The sequence below is a fragment of the Diadema antillarum genome, unplaced genomic scaffold (assembly GCF_040938485.1).
Source record: "Diadema antillarum isolate AM-2024a unplaced genomic scaffold, OU_Dant_1.0 seq00000169_RagTag, whole genome shotgun sequence".
NCBI lineage: Eukaryota > Metazoa > Echinodermata > Echinoidea > Diadematoida > Diadematidae > Diadema > Diadema antillarum.
In genome coordinates this window covers 848,732-871,551 of record NW_027271238.1, presented here as the reverse complement: position 1 = coordinate 871,551, position 22,820 = coordinate 848,732, and the positions used below count along the sequence as shown (strand labels likewise).

The window sequence follows — 22,820 nt, the reverse complement described above, 5'->3', positions numbered from 1 at the left end:
ATATCTGTACGCGAAAATAACAGCATATATACAGTATTACACATGAAGAATATCTACACTACAACATCACCACAGGTTTCACATGAACACCACTAAATGAAGATAAAACATGACTGACTCTTCCTATACACGGACAGACTACACATGGTTTCAGTGTGTTACCAAGCAAACTGCAGAGTTCGTCTGGTGTTCCCCTTGCACCACGTCCTCTCCGGTGGCGGGCCGCGACAGCTTTTGATGCATACACACATGGTCAAGTAGTTTGTGGCACATTATTGAGGAAAGCTACATGTATGTGTCTGAACCTCACAGTGCACTCTTACTGGATACATTCCTTTTCTTGTATTAAACATTCTAGTCAAAATGGAGGCAGCATACAATGTATGCTCTCCCATCACTTCTGTATTTCTACATCTAAATCAAGAATTTTACGTCTCAGACAAGAAGACTTGGGGGAAGAGGTTCATGATCTGTTATAAGATGTCCTTTTTGTTGTTGTTGTTGTTGTTGTTGTTGTTGTTGTTGTTGTTGTTGTTCAGATCTGACTGATATCAATGCGTCATCATTTTCACATTATGTGAAGTACTAGTTGATGCTATGAAAATGGGCATCTGACAAAACACAGAACAGACTTTTGTACAGCATCATGCTACAACGTTACATATTCCTGTGTTCTGAGAAAAACATTTAAAACTATGTGGTGATCTGGTGTCAGTGCGGATACACCAAAGATTCAGAGGCCAGGAATATACAATACATCGTAGAAGGGAAGCTTGCTGTGGACAAGAAACTGTGAATATCCCACCAAACATCAACGTCCATCTCATTATGACATCATGAAAATCGGTACAAAAATAGCTGCTTTGTTTTGATACTCTGGATGAGTCAACTGGAGGCACTACAATCTTTGCTGTTGGAAGCATGACAAATAGGAATACAGGTGAAAAGCAAAAACTTTAAAAACAATGAAATGCAATTTTTAAAAATGCAAATTTTTTGCAAAAATCATGTCACGAGCAAAAATTTTCACTCAATATATACATATCAGTTTCCACACCAAAACTACTCAGTTTATAATTTGACAGGATTCAAATCACTTTTTTTTCATATAATACACCAAATAATTGCAGTCAAAGTGTTGTTGAAAATTTATATTATGTCAAAACTACCACAAAAAAAATGATAATAAACATAAACAGAATAGCATGGCTGTAAAAAAGCAAACCATGAATATATGTTTGTAGGGCAATTTGCATTCCTTAACTAGTCACATGATAATACTCTGCAGTATCCATTGAGATTCTCACCTTCTCTGACCTTTGACCCATATCCCAGCTTCTCGATGACCCCCATCACGGCGCTCCTTGTCACACTTTGGGGATCATGGACGACGTGAAGGGCGCCATCGCTTGAGACACTCAGACTCATCACTCCGGGACACTCGCGAACCTTCTCCAAGACACAGGCGGGCAGCTGATTTCCTCTCAAAAATTTTCCCTCCACCTATTAAAGTTGTTAATATTACCCCATTCACAGTAAGAATATAATCAGGATCTACTGCTAAATTAGCATAGCTTCCTTAACTATCATGTTTAACAATATTTGGTCTGCTTTTTAAAAATCAATATTTGGTACTTTTTTTACATGTATTTGGTCTGTTTTTTTGTCCATCAAAAACGAGAAAGTGTTTTCGAAGTGCACGCTACATTGTACATTGTTTTAAAATTATGATTCAGCATGCATAATATGCTAAATTTTACATTGTTGACAAAAATATGACTTTTGCCATCATCAATTTTTTTTCATCTTGCATCAATTTATTTTTTTTTTAAATCTGCATTGGTTGGTAGTCATTTTGTTAGCCTTGATGTACATACATTTAATGATATACACTTAAAACAGTATTCTGTTATTGATGCCACTGGCATTTCTATGAATTTGATAAGGATTCATTTGGAATTGTGCCTAAACAAGAAATGCGAGTGCTTCGCAGGGATGGAATGCTATCACATCAAACAAAGCCTGCTAGCAGATTGAGTCATAAATCTAATTCAGTTCCTCTTGTTTTCTCAGCTGTTCCTGAAAGTTGACACAAACTTCTTTCATTTCTTTCACTCTTCATCCAAGATATGAGATGTAAGAAGCATTTTGCAGAGGAAAACTCAGAGTAAAATCTTGACCGAGACCTCTCACATTTTTCCTTGTTCATTCTATGCCCTCACAACATGGATACTCTATGGCCCGAATTCACGAAGGTGGTACAAATGAAACCACGGTTTAAACCATGGACAAAAACCATGGAGCGCCAAGTGTCGCACGGAATATTTCGTTATGAAATTGGTCATTTTGTCGACAAAATTACAATTTCGTTAACGAAATTATCATTTCGTGGACGAAATGTCCATTTAGTTACAAAATGTGTCATTTCGTTACAAAATAATCATTTCATCGACGAAATGACTGACTTCGTAACGGAATATTCCATGCGACACTTGGCACTCCATGGTTTAAACCATGGTTTCATTTGTACAACCTACGTGAATTCGGGCCTTTGGGGTAACTAATCATCGAGAGAATTCTTATTTTCCATTCTCCACATAGGACAAGACATTACATGCCAACATATGGCTTCAGCAGATTAGTGCATGCATTATAACCTCATCACTTTGTTGCAAGGTACACATTTTGTTACATTCCAAAAACATGACTGACAGCATTCTAGATAGGGCTGGAAAGAACAATGTTCTGGATCTGCAGAAATGTAAAAAATTCTCACCTGAATGATCAAGTTGAAGCGTTCACACTGTGCATGTCCAGCTCCAATCTCTGGCACCAATTTACCCTCAGCTTCTGAATCCTCAAAGTCAGTCTGCACCTCTACAGCCTGTGGACTCCAGGTACTCTCTCCCTCTTTCCAACCTTCTCCGTCACTTCCTCCACCAGCAAGGGGCGACTTGCAGCACGCCCCCTCACCGCCATCACCTCCGGACTGCCCTTTCCCCCTGGTCATCGGATCGGCCCTCGTTGTCTTCACTTTAGCCACGATGTAGCCCAGGCTGTCCACGGCGCTTGCCACCGCCTCTGCCGACGTGAGCATACAATCGTGGGAGATGGCAACCTTCCTCTGCGGCAATGACGTTTTCACTGCTGCAACCCCAGGAAGCTTACCCAGTTCGATCTCAATTGTTCGGCTGCAGAGTTCGCAGTTCATATTTGGGACTGCGATCTCTGTGAGTGACACCATGGCTGGCTTCCTCTACCTGATCTGTGCACACCAAAGGCAGGAAAAATAATGCTGTTTAGAGTCCACAAATGAAAGCAATTTAAGTGCTGGAAAGGAAGTGGCAGGAAGTCCTAATACAGAACATTATTTGGAGAGTCCTAAATTGGCAGAGAGAAAAAAAACAAAGAAAGAAGTGGAACATGTAGTCAGCTACAGAATACATGCCTACGACAGTGTAGCAGCTGCATGTGTGAGAAGCAAGTTTAATCTTTTTTTCAATCTTCATCTGTACCTTAAATCTATGCAGCTTCATATTTAGTCAAAATTATAAATAGAAAAATGCAAATCATTAAACAATGTTGATTTAACCATCTCCATTATCACACAAGACATTCAACCCCACTCGATCCTTGAGTTGAACTCTTATCATTAGGGAATGGTGCAGTTTCGGTTGAAATGGGACTACAGGTTTCCAATGTTTTTTATTGATTATTTTTTTCAAGATAATGAAAAACCTCTTATGAAATATAAGAGAGCATATAATTCTAAGAGGAATTCAAAGTTTACTTGATAGAAATTGGTTTTGAAATGGCCGAGATATCCAAAACAAAGCAATCCTAATCAAGGGTGGGACCCACCTTTTATTAGGATTGCTTTGGTTTTTCTTTGTTTTTGAGCCTTTTCAAAACCAATTTTCACCAAATGAACTTTGAATTCCTCTTAGAATCAGATGCTTCATAAAGTGGTTTCTAAGTATCTTGCAAAAAGTTAAAGGCTGAATCCTCACCTCAACCAATACTATACCACTTAGAATTTCCTCGCATACTAACTCAGAATTTGGAATATAGCCAACCTCTTCCCTGTACATACCTTGTGAGACCCTTCACAATCTCATAGATACATGTATTTCTCTGATGATAAAAAGAAATTCACTCAATGAAAGTAAAATCTGCAAATGTCTTTCCAAGTCTGCCATGTAACAGTGTCACAGACACGAAAGTGGAAAGAGAAACATGGGGTGAGATTCTGCACGGAGGCTGAATCCCAGTCAGTAATACTGTATACGCTATAATTTTCGCGTACATAAATTTTCGCGAATTGTCGCTGTCACACATTTTCGCGAGTGGTTAAATTCGCGATTGGGGGACCAGAGAAAACATGAAGTGGCAAAGAAAGTGTGAATTTTCAACTTACTAGCAAATAAGAATGATACTAGTTATACACTGCATGAAAAAAGACTTGCCAAACTCTGCGAACTAGTAAGTTAGAATTCAACATTTTTGAAGTGATGAGTCCATCGCGCTAGATTTCTGACGAGTGGTCCCCTTGCGATAGTGGATTGGCTCTCTACAGTATTCGTAAGTAGACGTGGACGTGCGTAAACAAGCTTAGCCAGTATGGTCTGTTCGGTAAGCCTTGACATGGTATACTAGTGCTGAAATGTTCGTATCATCAAGGCAAGGGATTCATTTTGGAAGGTAATATTTTCGCGTGTTGTTAATTTCGCGAATAGCTCCCGACTCGCAAAATTCGCGAAAATAAAACCCCCGCGAAATATATAGCGTATACAGTAGTGCACAATGTACATGGCATTCATATGACATAAATATATGCATCACCTCATCTAGCAGCGAAGACTGCAGTTACAACCTATCTACAATGATCAGTACTCTCTAAAATCTCATCCACAAAATCATTTATCTATTATACAAACACTGCATTGTATCTAGATTAAATTTCTTGGTGGAAAATTGAACAAGGAAAATGGGATTCCATCGGGATGGAATTTTTAGATTAAATTTCACTAAACTTGGCACATTGTGAAAAAGTAATCCTATGGGAAGTTCCCACTGATATAATATCCAGCGATATTTCTTTCTAGCTTTTTCCTTTCATCTGATATTTGTCTGAATTCCACAAGAAAATTCCACTTTACCACTAAACTAGACTCTAAAACACACACAGACACTCCACAGTCAGAGCAACAATATTTGATATATATCAACAGTAAATCAGGGTCATCGGGGTGAAAAAAAAAAATCCGGCCACAAAGAGAAATCTGGCACTCGCCCTCTATAGTTGTAAGTAAGCTGCGTTTAAATACAAAGTCCCTCACTGAATAAAGGTCAATGTCTCAAGTGTCCATCGTATGGCCTTTCAAAGTTCACACTTTTGTTTTGTTTATATTTCATGGATTACAGGCACTCCCTTGGCCCTGATTATTATCCAGACAGCATTTAAGACTGTAGTCATGTTTATGATACATTCCATCTGCTGTAATTTAATATTGATTAAATGATTAGAAGTCATAATCAATCAAAACTATCTACTGTAACTATTTCTTCATGTTTGCTCCATTGTATGATTAAGGACAGCAAATTTTCATCAACTTTATGCACTGCAAGGACAGAATATTCCAAAATAAAAAATTACGCACTGCTGTAGTGATTGTGGGTTGTTCTTCACGATGCTGTTGTACATGTTGGAGATACATGACAATGTGTGGCTCAAATCAAAAACAGTGTTCAGAAATCAAAGTATCCGGTCACCAAAAAAAAAGTTGGTTGACCTCAGCAATCCAGCATGTACATGTATGTGCTGCCAGGTCTGTAAAAGAGTGAAAGTGACATCCTCTACTAATTACCTCCGCCAAAGGGAGGAGGTTATGTTTTCGTTACGGTTGGTTTGTTTGTCCGTGTGCAAAATAACTCAAAAAGTAGTTAAAGTCAGACGATCGTCATCCCTAATGGTACGGAAACTCCGAACGACCGAAGTTTGTGCATGCAATTGCGCAATGCCAGACTCGGTGCTATATCCATAAACGTGTGGGACAATGCTGCCACTGAGACACGTGTGTGTGTGTGCCTGTGTGTGTACGCATCATACACAAACATTGTGACCGCGAGCTGTGGTGATTGGAGGAGAGAGGCCAGAAGAGGCGTAGCTCTTTTGGCCTCTCTTCATGCGCATGCGCACTGAGAGTGTGCGTCCATTCGGAAGCTCTCGTGCCTCGCTCGGACAGCCATTTTGGGTCAGGAGATTTGTAGCACAGAACTCTTGTAGTCTAGAGTGTTGTTGGCTGACCCATTGAGCCAGCGCTATTCTCATTCGGTGTCTCTACATTTTATACAGAATGGGGGAGGCAGCGTGTTGCGTTCGTCTCCGTGCCGCACAAACCACTCGCCACGATTGTATGCCTTTCACAGATTTGGATGAAACTTACAGAAAAGGTTGAGAATGACACAAGTAACAAATGATAAACTTTTTGGTAGTGATCCGAGAATTTTTAGGGAATTTATGAAGGATTTTTGATATTTTGACAGGTAGGGTCAATGAACTTGGGAGTTCAAGCTGCACATTTTTAGGTTTTCAAACGCGCACTAAAGTGCGTGCTCTAGTTTCTGCTAGGGCGAGGCACGCACGCCGCGCAGCTGAGGGTTTATGATGTAACAAAGGCTTCTACATTGGGAAATCGGGCGATTTTTCAGCATGTATACCTATGGGTGGAAATCACTGATCTCTATGGAAGAGCCCAAAGAGCTTTTCCCCATGGTGGTGTGGAGAAAAATCTCTTTGGGAAGAGCAAGATCATCAGTGGAAAGTATAGCTGCTTGGCGGAGGTCTGCGCTCTCAGAGTGCTTTTCTAGTTGATAAAGCATCCAAAGTTACAATGTATTGCAGAAAGTTTCTTGAACAAGAAAGTAAAACCTCACCTTAGATCATAATTTTTATCTCAAACATAACAGTGCTAATATGTTGATATAGTTGATACATGTATCAACAAATGACTGCAGAATTGTATTTTCATTGAACAAAAGATTTTTAAAGATATTTTTATCAGCAAATGGGGTGTTGTGATGGGATACAGCATCCCCTCTTCTATTGTCATATATGTGGCTGCAATGTTTGTATTGCCTCTTTCTTGAAAATAGGGGAAACTTTTTTATTCTACAAATTGTACATGCAACTTTTATGATATTTCTTCAATTCTGTTTGTTCACTTTTATCTCCTGTTATCATTTAGAAGTCAACTGTTAAAGCACTTATACACACTTGGCATTACAGCTTAATTGCCTTTATGGTTCAAAGTGCGTTCTGTGGTGCTACACAATAACAATAACACTTTTGTATTCCTGTCCTGATTTCCCTTTGATTGTTTCTGTTTTTTCTTTTATTCTTTCCCTTTTTTTCATAATATATCAGCCATAATATAAGCACACACATGAAAAAAAAAGCCTACTCAATGTATGATAAAAGTCAATTGCTTAGTTAATGTTGACTGTATTGCATGGGCCTTGAAAACAATTACTTTAAGTGTAAGGGCCACGTGACCTATTCATACTCAAACTTGTCAATGAAAGATTAGCTGATAGGGGCAGATAATGAGTGTTTGTAAGGCTGCTACATACAGTCGTTATCTTTATTATTTCCAAACATTTGGCACAACATCCTGCTGGCTGGTTGGTTGACAGGCTGGCGACGTCACGGGCTCAGGGACAGCACTGCAAGGTTTACCCTGCCTAAAAAAGGGATGAACCCATTTTTCATCTTGAAAAGACGAATTCCAAATTCCAGACACACAAAAATGCATCCATATCTTATGAATCACACTTAGTACAAACCAAGATTAGCAGTGGTACTTACAATGTGTACAATCTTGCTCTTCTTTCTGTGACAACATTGTTCACTTGTAAGATTGTCATTGTTTGAGTGCTCCTTAGTGGTGGTAGAGGAGATGCTCAAATACATGTAGTTTAAACTCTATCAGGGATTCCATTGCATCAAAACAGTAAAACATCCAATGGTGCAATAAAATTTGCCAATAGACTCCTTGGGTAAATGATAAATTGCAAGAATCTGAAATCTTGCTGAATTACAGGGCAAGCATAAGAACTTCTTCTTGGCAGAAGCTTGCATTTGTAATTTTTTTTATTCTACACTAGGTAAAAGAGAGTTTGAAGCTGAAGGGTTCTTTCAAGAAAGATCTGAGGAATAAATATCGACAGCTGAATGGACAGGTTAAAATACAGACAAACTGGCAACCCAAAGACATACTAATGCCACCCTGGCAGCACATACAATTGTAACAGAGCCCAACATCATGCCTGACCTAGGGGTATCACAGTTCTGCAAGAGTATGGGCAAACAGTAAAAATCATTGTTTTATCTTTGGAAAGAGAAAGAAAAGAAATGACAGGAGTATGATTTCTTTTTTAAAGCAAAGAAAAGATGACTGAAAAAGTGGCAATTTCGGCATTAATCGGTGACAAAGATCACAGACTGCATGTAAATCTGATCTTAAACTATGATTATGTGAATACCACAATAGACATCCTAGGGTAGTGTTCTAGTGTAACAGGGAACCGACATCAACATAGCAAGCCAATTCTACACAGATGAATAGAAGAGACTGCAAAGACACCCAGAAAAATAAGAATAGCTGACAATGCCTGGGGGCAATAATAACGGCAAATAAAAAATGGTAATTCTTCACTAATATGGTATTAAAAGAGGCAAACCTCTAAGAATTACACAATGACAGTAAATACCTTTTCCAGCCACTCAGATTCTCTAGATCTCAAATGTTCATTATAATGTAATCAATAGCAATTAATTGCAGATTCCTCTTGACCGAATCATTTTAATTCATCAGTTTGGACAGAACTGGACTAGATTTAGCAGAACCAAATGCTCACCGTATCCGGTTGTCAATAATTGGACTACATCAGTATGTATTCAAATTGACAAGATTTTTAGTATTTAAGTTGAAATTAGGCATGATACTACCCCGTAAGAGACCCCAATCCTATTATCCACAGCCAAAACGCCTTGCATTCCGGCTGGTCGCAGTTAAGCGTATGTATGCTTACACACATGAAGTTCATTACTAAATTGAAATAGAGAGAACTCAGAAAATCTAAATGGAGAGTGTAAATATGTATAGTTTGTGCAGATCAAAGACGGCAGAGTATCTAGGTGAGATGGATGAATATGTCAATTTCAATGGCATATTCCATCGAAATGTGAAGAAAAATGATGATAATTGCACTAACAATAATGATATAATAATGATATCATAATGAAAATTTCATTATCATTATTAACATTATTACACACAAAAATATTGTACATTGCTTATTGTACATTGTATCCTGAAATATGTACACTACAATCATCTACAAAGTGGAGACTGCATCAAATTCTTCTTTCAACTCAAGATCATTCATCATGTTCATACAGCTTGTATTGTAAGACCTGAAGTTTCAGCAACTTACACAGGCACAAAATTCTCAAAGAAGAATGTCTTCTTTGTTAAAAGACTTCTTTGTTAAAAGACATACGATAAAGGTAACATATTGAAATAAACATTTGGGTGAAAGTGGTACATGTAAGTGGATGCAATAACTCTTATAACTATTTCAATGCAGATTTTGAGATAGTACCAACTAAAGAGTGCAGCCAAATATGGTGTTCCATAAAATTGACCAAAAGATCGGTCTGTATCTGGTCGTCTGGGTTATGTTCTGTGGAGACTGCGTCTGGCTTCACGGAGGAGAGCGCCAACGTCAAAAAAAAATAAATAAATAAATAAATAAAAGACTCCTCCGGACTGCAGAAGGATCTCTCTGTTTATCAATAAAATTGCCACTGTTATTCTTACTCTAACGTTAGTGTTGAGTCAATTGTTATTCAAAGTTTGTCTTGGTTTAGTTTGAATAATTTACGCTTTACTTTTCTGGTCATGCGACAAACAACAAAGTGATACGTTTGTAATTGTATCATGAAACACATGAAGATGGTCCATTGAGATGTAGATTTACATGTATTATGGAGTTCATGCATAATGTAAATTTAAACAACACCCACATTTAAACAAAGGAAAGAATTCCATATATTATAAAAAGTTTAATTTATGTAAAAATTTTACCCCCACTAATCTCATATAAATTTAGGCCTAGACCTACATTGTATGAGCTTCCTCTGAAGTCCGCACGATCATGAGAATAAATGGCAACATAAATCAATGAATGCTGGTTTAAATAATAACTATGAAACATCCGATTCGAAGATTTCGAATGCACATGGATGGCTATCGGAGCTATCTATATCTTCTATGCAGGGATGGGTTCCAATTCCACTCACAATGCGTTTTGTAACGACATGCGCTGAAACGCGTGCGGGTGTGTTTGTTAATGTATTATTATTATTTTGTCATGGCACCGCCACCAGAACTGCTACGTCAAACGTCAGCAAAAAAAAGGCATTTGACATAATTACTCATGTCTATTTTTCTCAAGTTTGCGTCCTAAAAAAAATGTAAAATAAAACAAAGGAAAAATCAGAGGTCTACTCTTACCGCTGCCCTCTTTGAATATGAGCGTTTTATCCTTTCCGAGTCAAAAGGATGTAAAATTGCGGAATCATCAAACGTTGCGAGTTGCAGTTGTAGATTCTTGACCATACGCTTTTAATGCGCTCTCTGTTTCCTGCTGCATGCTGCGCTTTGCTGTGGACGGCACTGCGCGGCACGGACGTACAACGCAGTCCGAGCGAATTTTTTGTTGTCGTGAAACCATATCATGTGATAAGTCACATGACTTTGCTTGACGTCATAACCTACCACCTGACAGTCAATAATTCTAAGTCACCTGACAGTTGAGTCTTTATCGCAATTTATGCTTGCTGTTGCATGCATGCTGTCCATTTATACCTTGCACATTGTAAGTCTTTTTTGTGAATAGTTTTCACGGTAGGACTTGACACTAGCGTTTGCCCGCTTGCCCGGGGCCACTAGAATTTCATACCCGGCAAAATACGATCATAAAATAAAGGGGAAAGGGATCTTCCAGCCAATCTTGCGAGAGGAAACTCGCGTGATTGCTATCAAAATACACCTCGCGCCCGATTACTGTGTGAGACTAGTGCTGGGCTGTTGAACTTGGGTCCTCTGGTGTAGGGCTCACACCTGTAAATAATAGAATGTCCCAGACCCCTTCACAAATTCGTACCAAAGAGACCAAAATAAAAGAAGAATAAAATTAATTAAAAATCAATAATGCAGTTTGGCAAAAAAACTGAATAGCTGGAGATATTGAGTATGAATTCCTCTACAAACTGCATTTTGGTTGGAAGATGAAAGCTTTTCTCATGGAATTTGAAGGAAGTATATTTCATTGGGCGCATGTACAGAAAATAGGTGATTTCCTGAGTGAAAAGAACTCGTAGTCTGGCTCCATATTGTGGACCCGACAGAGTTTGAGCTGAAGTGCAACCCGCCTTGGGAATTTGATGGATGAAAGGGTATATCTCACTTGTCCAGGTTAGTGAAGATAAAACACCTCATTTCTCCCAGCTATTTTACAGAATTTTCAAATTTTAAATTTTAACGCATGTCTCTATGGGGACTTATTTGCCCGTGTGAGCCCTATAGGCAAGCAGTACCAAACACGCTAACCGATCGAGCCACATGGCTCTGATCTATACCCCAAAGCAGCAGAAGGTACTGGCCAAAGAAGCCAGAGCCATCCTGAGAGGAATTGTGCATCAGCCCGATGTCTAGAAACAGCGCACTTATTTTCAGAATCGCCATCTTGGATTTTATGACGAAATAGCGCTCTATTTGAAAATGTGAATTTAAATCAGCGCGCTACGTACATAATTTATTTATTATTTATTCATGTTTTCTTTAAAAGCAGGGTTGTCCCGTTCAGAGCCCCAATGGCCTGCTTTGCAAGGGAGCCCTGCATCACATACAAAGATTACAAAATCAACGAATTACAGATAATATCGGGTAACATATATACAAATAGAAAACAAAACAAAACAAATGAAAACATAATACGACATAATACAAGTGGTGGTCATATGAAATGATAACTAAATCAAAAGATAGACTGGTGAAGCCGGAGACGTTTCTTGAAAACTGATAATGAAGGGGATGATTGAACGGAAATTGGAAGTGAGTTGAATATATTTACAAGCGGAGTATAATGAGAAGGAACGTTTCTTATTGTCTGTTTTGGCTTAGGTAAATATAACTGATCTGTTAGGACATGTCTGGTAGGATATACGTTACGTCGGGATATAAGCTTACAAAGATAAGATGGGGTACTGGCCAATATACAATACTGATATTCTAATCTCTTTTCAATGGATTGCAATGTAAGTGTATCTAGTAAGCTAACTGTTGATGTTTTTATAATCTGCATTTAATACCATACGAGAATATTTATTTTGACATATTTGAAGTCTATGGATGTTCTTCTTAGTTAAGGATCCTCACACTGTGCAACAATAATCGATATGAGGGAGAATCAAAGAATAATATAATTGAATGAACATATATTTTGTTAAGCAATGCTTGATTCTACGTATACACATTGTAGCATACGAAACTTTTCTTATAACTTCATTCACCTGAGGAGACCAGTCGAGGTTTTGGTCAACCGTCACACCGAGGTATTTAAACTTCGTAACATTCTCAAGTCTTCTCTCGTTCATGGTAATTTCTAACTCAGAGAAACTCTTTTTCTTTCGGGATTTAAATAACATTACTTTTGTTTTGTTTGTATTAACCACCATTCTATTTTCCATAAACCATTTACTTAACACATGTATATCTGTTTGAAGCTGCTTTTGCACTGACTTCACGCCAAACCATCGTCACTCCCCTAAATGTCACACATTGTTGTCTACCTGTTATATAAGATTCAAACCATGCCAACTCCACCTCTTTAATACCAAAACAATGCAGCTTCGCTAATAGAAGATAGTGGGATAGTGTCGAAAGCCTTTTTTACATCTAAAAAGACTGCACCTGTCAATCGCCCTTTATCGAGGTTATCGTAAATAAGGTCGGAGAACTCAATTATATTGACGTTTATTTCATTCTATTTTCTAATTCTCTTAAATTCAAATTACCATATAGAATTCGAATTATTATCATTATTATTTCGCTTAGCAATCCACTTTATTTTCGTTTTCCCTCTGGAATTAAATAACTTTAGTTTGGCAAGCATTATTGTCTAACTTATAGAGTTCACACAACCAATTACAATGTACTATCATAATAGATGATAGGGCTTTAATGTTGTGGGCTTGCTTTCAAGATCTCGAGTCAGTTGCATCTTAAACACCTAACTGACCAATGCTGATTAGACTGAAGCAGGAACATAAACTTATACATCCCCAACAGGGATGGACATTTCAAACAGTAATGTTAAGACTATAAAAGGCAACACTATAATTATACGGATATTTAGTGTGAAAGCTATATAGTGCTGGATGAACGTATAGCCTCGCCCCTTTCTCAAACAGTCTCATTGTGATTATATTTATTATTATACACAAATACTTGAAGGTAATTTGGGAAGGGTACAAGAGAAGATGTGTTCACTATAATGCAAATCATGGAACGACGACAGACTTGTTGACGAAAGAGATTTGGCATGCCTAGCAAGATGAATATCGAACATTGTGGTGATGGCAAACAGGATATAAAATACGGAGCGGCTATGCCCACCCTCCAAACACCTAGTCCCTTTCCACGTGCACTTTCCTATACCTATAAGAAAGGAACAAAGAACATAATGATTCGTGTTTGGGGGTGTTTTAGCACCTGTTCACATAAGAATCCATGAAATAATATCAATTTCATCTTTTAATCATAATTTGTCCGCCTTCTGTAGAAATATAGAAAGTAGTATTTTCGAAGAAAAGAATACATTTTCATTAAACAGGACGCACTGTTTCAGTTGCTGGTAGAATTCGTTGTATCAGGATGAATATTGCGCCTGCTATCCTGGAGCACGTTTGCTCATTCATTCCAACTTATTTTGTCTGAAAACAAAATACTCGTGAATATAGTTCAGGGAAGGAATTAGTAGTAGTAAAGAGTTGTCGTTGTTGATGATTTTCAATCCATCTGCTTCTCCTGGTAAAATACATTTTCAGAACTAAAATCCATCGTTTGGGGACATTCGTTGTCCGAATAAAAGTCGAGCTTTATTCGGATAGGTTTGCTGGCTATCGTGCAAAACATACTGTAATATACAGTATGATGTTATCAGTATGACAGAGCATTGATAATGTTCGCTGCCTAAAGCGATTGCGCCATCTACTGACACTTGCTCTATCAAGTTCATCACGTTTCCTTCGTCCAGCCGAGAGTCAGCCATACAGGCTTAACCCTAAAGGGGCCGGGCTTTTTTTGGCTATGCTCAGACCGGGGGGGGGGGGGCCAGATCTCGGCCATCGGTGGTGCAATCGCGAGGAAATTTTGCATGCGTGAGACCTACGTCATAATCTACAAGATTGTGTCATAAGATTTTTTGAAACAATCAATTTCTAATTTTAATCAATCAATTATGCAAATTAAGCTCAAGATCATATTTTAGCCTAATTAAAAGCATTGAGCGTCTAATTTTTCATCTGTAAATCTGTTTTAGCATATTCAACAATTGTACATCACAAAAACTTCCAAAATTCATTTCAATTCTTATGTATGTTATTGTTTTCAGAATTTCTTATGTATTTCTTTGTTTTTCAACTTTTGTTTTTTTCTTTGTTTTTTCATTGGAAATTGTCACTGACCACTTTTCTACCATAATTAGCACAAAACTAATCAATGAAAGTGATTAATTGTAAAAATAATCAGGTTTTTATGACTTTCATGACAGAGCACTGTTTTCCATAGGAAATGTACACAAAATCACAAAATTGTGCCCGTTTTGGGGCGACATTCCGTTACAAAAATGGGCGTGGCTTCGCAAAAGTATGTGCGGACGTCGCAAATTTGGTCTCAAAAGTTGCGCGAGACTTGAACAAACAAAGTCAAGAAGCCTCGCGACGAGACCTCCTCGCGTTATAGAATTATAGCGCGAAACGTCGAGGGGGGGGGGGGAGGATTCCGCCCCCCCCCCCGACCCTTTTAGGGTTAAATACGTGACTAGCAGCTCTCTGTAGAAGAAACGGGAAGACCGTCAGTGGTCCTGTCTGAAGCTCATTATAAACTCTTAAATCGTTGCCATGCACACAAACAATACACGCATTCGAATAACCAAAGGTATTTCATGGAAACTGAACTGTTATGCAATGCAAATGCATGTTTACTTGTGTTCATTCACCATACCCTCAACATCGCTCATGTGGCTGAATGAATATCTGGATACGTGCCATAGATCCCTATAGGCCCCTATTTCATAATATATTTTTTCAACTTTTTGCTCAGATAACTTGCATATGCCCAGAAAAAAAAAATAGAAATCTTTAAAACCAAGATTCTGCCCGTGGCATCATCTGCCAATCGTTGCTTAAGTACTGATATAATGGTTGACAAAATACATCAAAACGCATCTTTCTCTACACTGAGCATAACTACAAAATGATTAAACAAAACCATACATGGTAGGGGAACATGCAAGTCTACACGTCTTTCTTCAATTAATGTACTCTTGTTCTGCTCTTCAATATTGTTCATATAAACATTATGACATGATGGTCTGCGAGTTACAAGCATATGAGTTATAATTTAGCGCCAAATTTGGGTTGTGATTCTTTATCTAATACCTAAAATCATCTCAACTTCATTTCATATTCAAATTGACTTTGACAAAAAGAACAATCATTTAAAAAATTGATTTAGCAAATACAAGCCTTTCATGCTCAACATCGATCATTGTAAGCCTATAAAACAGCACGGCACTATGTGACGTTAAGCAAAATACTGGAGATGGTCCTATGTTCATTTTTGTTTTCCTGTTCAAAGGTAAATTTCGCAAAGTGGATTACGCGCTGCAGGTCAGTGTCGATGGGAGACAGCTGAGGAAACTTGAGATGCAACTTCTGCCGTTCTGTCGATTTAATATTTTTCCCTACCTACTTAAAAAAAAAAGCCAACTCATATTCTCATAAGTTCACGGGATTGTACTCGTACAAAGTATATAGCGCGTGTCCAAGAACCAATTGAACTGATGATGTTATCTTCATTCCCGCTGAATAGCTCAATGCGCATCCTTTGATAATTTTGTGTGAACAGTGCCTGCGATCGTGATCAGACTTTGACCTGCCTATTCTTTATAGAACATACAGGACAGAGCGTCAATATGCAAGCACAATGCTGATACAGTATACGATTATTGTTCCCTTTCTTCCGACATATTTAAGTTGGTGTTCCCCCACATTGTGATCGAATTACGCAGGAAACAACATGGACTGTAATAATATTGTGCATGTCGATGTTGTTGTTTTTTTGTATCTGGTCCTCCAATTTCTCAATGGAAAGGTATGATATCAAAATGTTACATGTCAGTGGCTTCTAACCTTTTGCTTGGTCGCTCATCTATGAATTCAGTGCGTTTCTTCTCGTAATTTTCCTATATGGTTCGCTTGATTTTGGATGATTTATGATATTATTTCTGTATCGCAGGTTGTTCGAAGGGGGAACTCTGGATTGATGGTTTGGTAAAATGGAAAACTACAAACACTACTGTGATGTTTATATATATATATATATATATATATAGCAATAATAAAGTCACAACAGAGGAATGCAGGGAATGCATTGATAGCCAATCTTGATTTGATAGCCAATCTTGATTTTATCTTGATATTCGCACTGTCATCCCTGAAGAAGAGGAAGGTTCCTCGAAAATTCGGATTATTCATTAAATCAAGATTGGCTATCAATGCATTCCCTGCATTCCTCTGTTGTGACTTTATTATTGCTATTTCTAGTACTGCCAATACGCGGAACAACTACAATATATATATATATATATATATATATATATATATATATATATATATATATATATAACACGCTAAATCTAGCCATAAGGAGAAATGCGGGATAAATCATAGGGGGAATTTTGATAAAAAGCATAATAATATTCAGAAAAATGCAAATATTGCCTTTTTAAAATTATGCGTTGACGAACATTATGCAATAGGGGATCAATGAAGCAATGAATTGACAAAAGCACAAAATGCATCTTACGGCACTAAATTCTGTATGTTAATGAGAAAATACAACTTTTTGAGAAAAAGCAGATATACCTACATTTCCCCAATGACCCGTTTAGATACACCCATTTCTTTCTTCTTCTTTTTTGCATCACTGACAATCTCCCCTAAATTGTGATGGTACAGTCCTCAATATACACACACTACGCTATCTCTGTCCTACTCCTTATAGGCCCCAGATCACTGATAAGACATTGAAAAACATTGTCAAAACCTTAAAGGGAATCAAAAATTTCCCCTTTGGAGCGAATTCCTCTTAATATATCTCGTTTTCGGACATATTATGTTCGTCCTATGGACCTCTATATATATATATATATATATATATATATATATATATATATCGATTATGTAAAGAGAATTCAAAGCGAAATGTAAACATTCCTCCCACTACTTGCTACTGACATCTTTCAGGGCAAAAACATATTTCATTATGCCAGAAAAAAATGAAAATAAGACATACTGAAGTCGAAAATCGCTATGGTATTTTCCATTTCTTATCTTATGACCATTCAAGAAGAATGATGATTGTTCATACCACCTGCCACAAACCTTTGAAGCAAAGCCACATTATCTTTTAGCGACACAAGATGTGAAATCAAAGTGATCTGCACGATGCCCCTCATAAAAGTTCACCGAATTCAAATTCAGCCTTGACTCCTGTGGATTTCTTTCCTTGCTGTGTATAGAAACTTCTTAATCCTGGAACTTTTCCGACAAAGACCAGTGTTTGATTATAGATTGAAGGTCTTGCTTAACTTTGACACCTTATCTGGTCTTTATACTAATTAATCTGTGCACTTCTACATAGTCAAGGTGAGGTAGATGATGCGCTTTATGTTAATCTCAGCTGACTTAAATGTTATCTACATTACGTTTCCTTCTTTTCCTCACTCTGTTTTCTCTCTCTCTCTCTCCCTCTCTCTCTCTTTCTCTTTCTCTTTAACAAGAGAGCTTACTTGTGTTTGTTTGTCCGTCTGTTTGCTTGTTTGTTTGTGTAAGTCTGTATGTGTGTGCACTTATATAGAAAAAATGATGTAGTAAGGTAGTAATGCATTTCAGTCCAACAGTGCTATTTATTCATACATACGTCTTCCTCAGGGTCGACAGTGACAATTATGAAAATTGTCATTGTCGACCCTGAGGAAGACGTATGTATTCGTCGAAAATTTGGTCTGAATAAATAGCACGTTTTTTTTCTGCTTCTTCATCTTCTTCTATTACGGTGATGTACTTGTATCTTCAGTCTGTTTGCTTTAATGTACTATTGTAAAGCGCCTTGAGCATTTAATGAAAGTGGACAACGGCGCTATAGAAATTGTATGTATTATTATTATTATTATTACTGGTACCAACACGCGGACTTCTAACATCATCATGATAATAATTATATATATATATATATATATATATATATATATATATATATATATATAAAATCATCATCATAATAATTATGTATATAAATAAATAAATATATATATATATATATAATCATAATAATAATTTTATATATATATATATATATATATATATATATATATATATACGTATATATGTATAGGTAGCAATACCTATAATATATATAATATAGCAACCTGCTTCCTTGATGTTATTTGGTTATTTTGTCCACGAGGAGACTGCAAAACACAAGCTTGGCTTTTCAGCACATCTCCTCCATTTTAATTAATTCAATTCCATCTCAGGCTTTTTTGATGCGTAGTATTGTTAATTTCACGTATTTTTCTTTGTTACTATACATGTATTGATATTGTGTTATTTTGAATAGTAAAATGTTTTGCATTGTTGGAAATAAAATAAATGACATTAAATAAAAATAAAATGTTCGACTTTATAAGACATTTATGGCAACGAATGTATATGTACATAGGGCCTAGGACTCGACATTACCTATGGCCCAGTGGCCTAGGGCCATCAAAATTAATGTCGGATCACCAAATTTCCAAATATGCTATATTTTGGTGTCCCGATCAGGCAATTGAAATTTATTTATCTAGGCCTATTTTATTTGTTTATTTATTTTTTTCTCGTTTTCTTTAAAAATACAGCGTAAATCTCGTTCAAGCCAGAGGCCTGCTTTACAAGAGAGCCCTGTAATTATACAGATACATTATGCATATTATTATGAAATTATTCAATGAAATAGAAGATAATACAACAAATGAGAATTCAAAATACAACAGATTAAAGAAATAGACATAGTCAAAACATTACATAATTATATACACACAAGCGCATGCACATCATACACACACGCAGACGCACGCAGACACGCGCATACGGACACAGACCATCTGTCTTGAAAAGATATCCATAATAATAGATAATGCGTTTCATTAACATGTTACAATATACACTACTGCAAAATAAACTTACTAAAGTATCAACCTAATCTGTCTTTTGAATGTTGACAGTGATGGACACGTTTTCTTTTACAGTATTTGGTAGATTGTTGTATGAAGAGCATGCTATGTACGAAAAGGAGCGTTTCTCATAGTCAGTACGCGGGTGCGGAATAAATAGTGGACTATTTTGAGGGCGTGTCTGTTATAATACAACACAGGGCGTCTTTCAGAGGTTTAAGTACGGAGAGGCTAAATCGTTCAAGATTTTAAAAACTGTAACACAATACTGGTATTTTAATCTCCCATCTACAAACTGCCATTTCAATGAATCTAGTAAAACAGCTTTTGGAGTAGTATAATCGGTTTTCAGAATTAGTCATGCGATTTTGTTTTTAAGCCTTTGTAACTTTAATATAATATTCGTACAATTCCCCCATACCACTGCACAGTAATTTATGTGAGATAAGATCAGGGAATGATATAACTGTATCAACATATATTTCTGTAAGAATTGTCGAATCCTCCTTATACATGATATAGCTCGAGAAATATTGCTTATGCAGGGCTCTACACTAACTTTTATTTTTGGTGGCCCAAAGGCAAACATCCGACCTTTTTTGGTGGCCCGACGTGCGTTTTTGGTGGCCCCGTGCCACCGGGCCGCCGTTAGTGTCGAGCCCTGGCTTATGATTGAGGAAATATGTGGTGACCAGTTACGATTTTCATCAAAATATACACCGAAGTATTTTCGACCAGACACACTCTCTAAATATTGACCTTGATAAAAATACTAAGATGACTTTTACTGATGCGTTTCCTTGATCCGAACAACATCAATTTAGTCATATTAACATTAACTTGTATTTTGTTTATATTAAACCAATTATGCATCAAATCGAAATTATTCTGTAATGTAATTTGAACAGCACTTGCATTTTCCCCTTTCACAAAAATGGCCGTATCAGCTGCGTATAAGGATACTTTTGATTGATTAATAATCAATGTCGCACAAATCATTATATTTAAACAAAACAGAAGCGGTCCAAGTATTGACCCTTGTGGTATACATCTGATTTAACTTTGAGAAAACTGCTCAGTGCTCCATCATTACACATTGAGTTCTGTCGGTCAGGTATGATGTAAACCATTCTAACTTCATATCATGAATACCATAAAAAGGCAACTTCTGTAATAAAGTAGAATGAGATATAATATCGAAGGCTTTTTTCAGATCTAGAAAAATTGCCCCTGTGACGCAGCCAGCATCCATATTGTCTATAAAGAGAAAGTCACTAATGTCTATCAGACATGTTGCGGTAATGCTTTAATAGGCCGAAAACCGGACTGCCGTTCAGATAATAAGGAATTGTCGATTTAATTTGTAAATTTGTTCATGAATATAGCTTTCTCTAATATTTTTTATATCAATGTTAACAACGAGATTGGTTAAAAATTTGAAAATTCTGATGATTGTCCGGTTTTTGGAATTGGAATTATTTTAGCCACTTTAAAGTCACTGGGAAACTTTCCTGACGAAAGCGATCGATTAAAAAGGACAGTCAGTGGGCCAGCAATGAAAGGTGCAGCAATAAGTAGTGTAGGATGCAAATCATTCAGACCACCGGCCTTTGAACAATGATCGATACAAAGTCATTTCCTTTTCAACAAACTGTACACTGATATCCGTAAATTAAAAGGTATTTACAGTTGGTTGCAATGTATGCATATCATTAATGCCAAGATTATCATTATTATGCATATTCATAACCAACATTATTAAACATTTTATTTAATTCATCAGCTATTTTATCTTTATCATGACAATGTTTTCCATCAATAATGCCTTTCTGATCAGGAGCTGATGAGGTTTTGTTTAGTAATAATTTTTTCATCAATTTCCATGTTCTACCAATATCATTTGTCTGTTCAAATTGTTCTTTATAATACTTCCTTCGAAGTTTTTTGTTAAACCTTTATTCCTAAAGCAGGGCTCGACACTAATGGTGGCCCGGTGGCCCGGGGCCACCAAAAACGCACGTCGGGCCACCAAAATTTCAGAAATGAAGAATTTGGTGGCCTGATCGGGCCATCAAAAAAGGTCGGATGTTTGCCTTTGGGCCACCAAAAATAAAAGTTAGTGTGGAGCCCTGCCTAAAGTATATAAATCTCTCCCAATATAAGATAGTTCTCGTTTGAAGAAATTTCTTTTTATTATAGTTTCTTTCTCTTGCTAAATGTAAATATTCATCGTTAATCCACGGAGAGCCGTTTTGTTTCTTTCGAACTGTAGTGAAGGGAGCATGTTTGTTACTTAGTTTAACAAAGTTCGATTTGAACTTGTCTCACATTTCGTCAACGTCTTGCGATTCTGAAAAAGAGCAATTCCATTTTGCTGCCAAATCTTGTAAGAAGAGGCTCTCGTCAAAATGTCTGAAAGAGCGACAGGTAGAGATTTTGGGCGTGTACTTGGGAATCGACGCTTTAGTTACATAAACAAGAGAGTGATCACTAAATCCCACTGACTGAACTCTGGAATTCAAAGAACCCATTGAATCGGTGGCTAAGATAAGATGAGCTGGTTGGAGTTACGCGGGTGGGGACATCGATTATGGGAGAAATTTAAAGAGTTACAAAGTTCGTTGACTTTATTTGAAAGAGGATTTTTTTGTTAGCATGTTACAATTAAAGTCACCAACAAGAAAGATCTTAGAATACTGCAAAGAAACACAGTCTTACTTGGGCTTCCAGTAACTCAGAAAAGGTATTAGTGCAGCTGCGTTTCCTGTATACGGGGTCATCCCACTAGACCGACACCCACGAGTCATACAGCCCACGAGTTCGACATTGAAAACAGGTCCATGAGTCAGCTCACGAGTCATACAGCCCATGAGTTCGACACTAGGTAAAAACGGCCCACGAGTTCGACAGCTACAACACGGGGCTTAATGTATCGTTTCGTGGGCCATGATTGTTAGCTTAGTGTCGAAGTCATGGGCTGTATGATTCGTGAGCTGTATAACTCATGGGCTGTTTGACCTGTGAGCTGTATGACTCGTTGGCTGTATGACTCGTGGGTGTCGGTCTCGTGACGTGCACCCCCTGTATACAATACCAAGTAAAACTGATGGCGAGTTTGGAAACTGAATCTCGACCCACATGAATTCAATATCGTTAGTTTTATGTTATATTTTCTCACGTACGATACATTA

At 37.2% G+C, this 22,820-nt stretch overlaps 1 protein-coding gene across 1 annotated transcript in view; it reads right to left on the bottom strand.

Annotated features, from left to right (window-relative positions):
• Positions 1 to 3,244, bottom strand: part of LOC139728182 (copper-transporting ATPase 2-like) — a 52,109-nt gene extending 48,865 nt beyond the window's left edge. The window contains exons 1-2 of the mRNA XM_071639144.1: positions 2,777 to 3,244; positions 1,282 to 1,503 (exon numbers count right to left, since the gene is read on the bottom strand). Of these exons, the coding sequence (XP_071495245.1) occupies positions 1,282 to 1,503; positions 2,777 to 3,244 (690 nt within the window). The remainder of the gene's footprint in view (positions 1 to 1,281; positions 1,504 to 2,776) is intronic.
• Between the last annotated feature and the right edge of the window lie 19,576 nt (positions 3,245 to 22,820).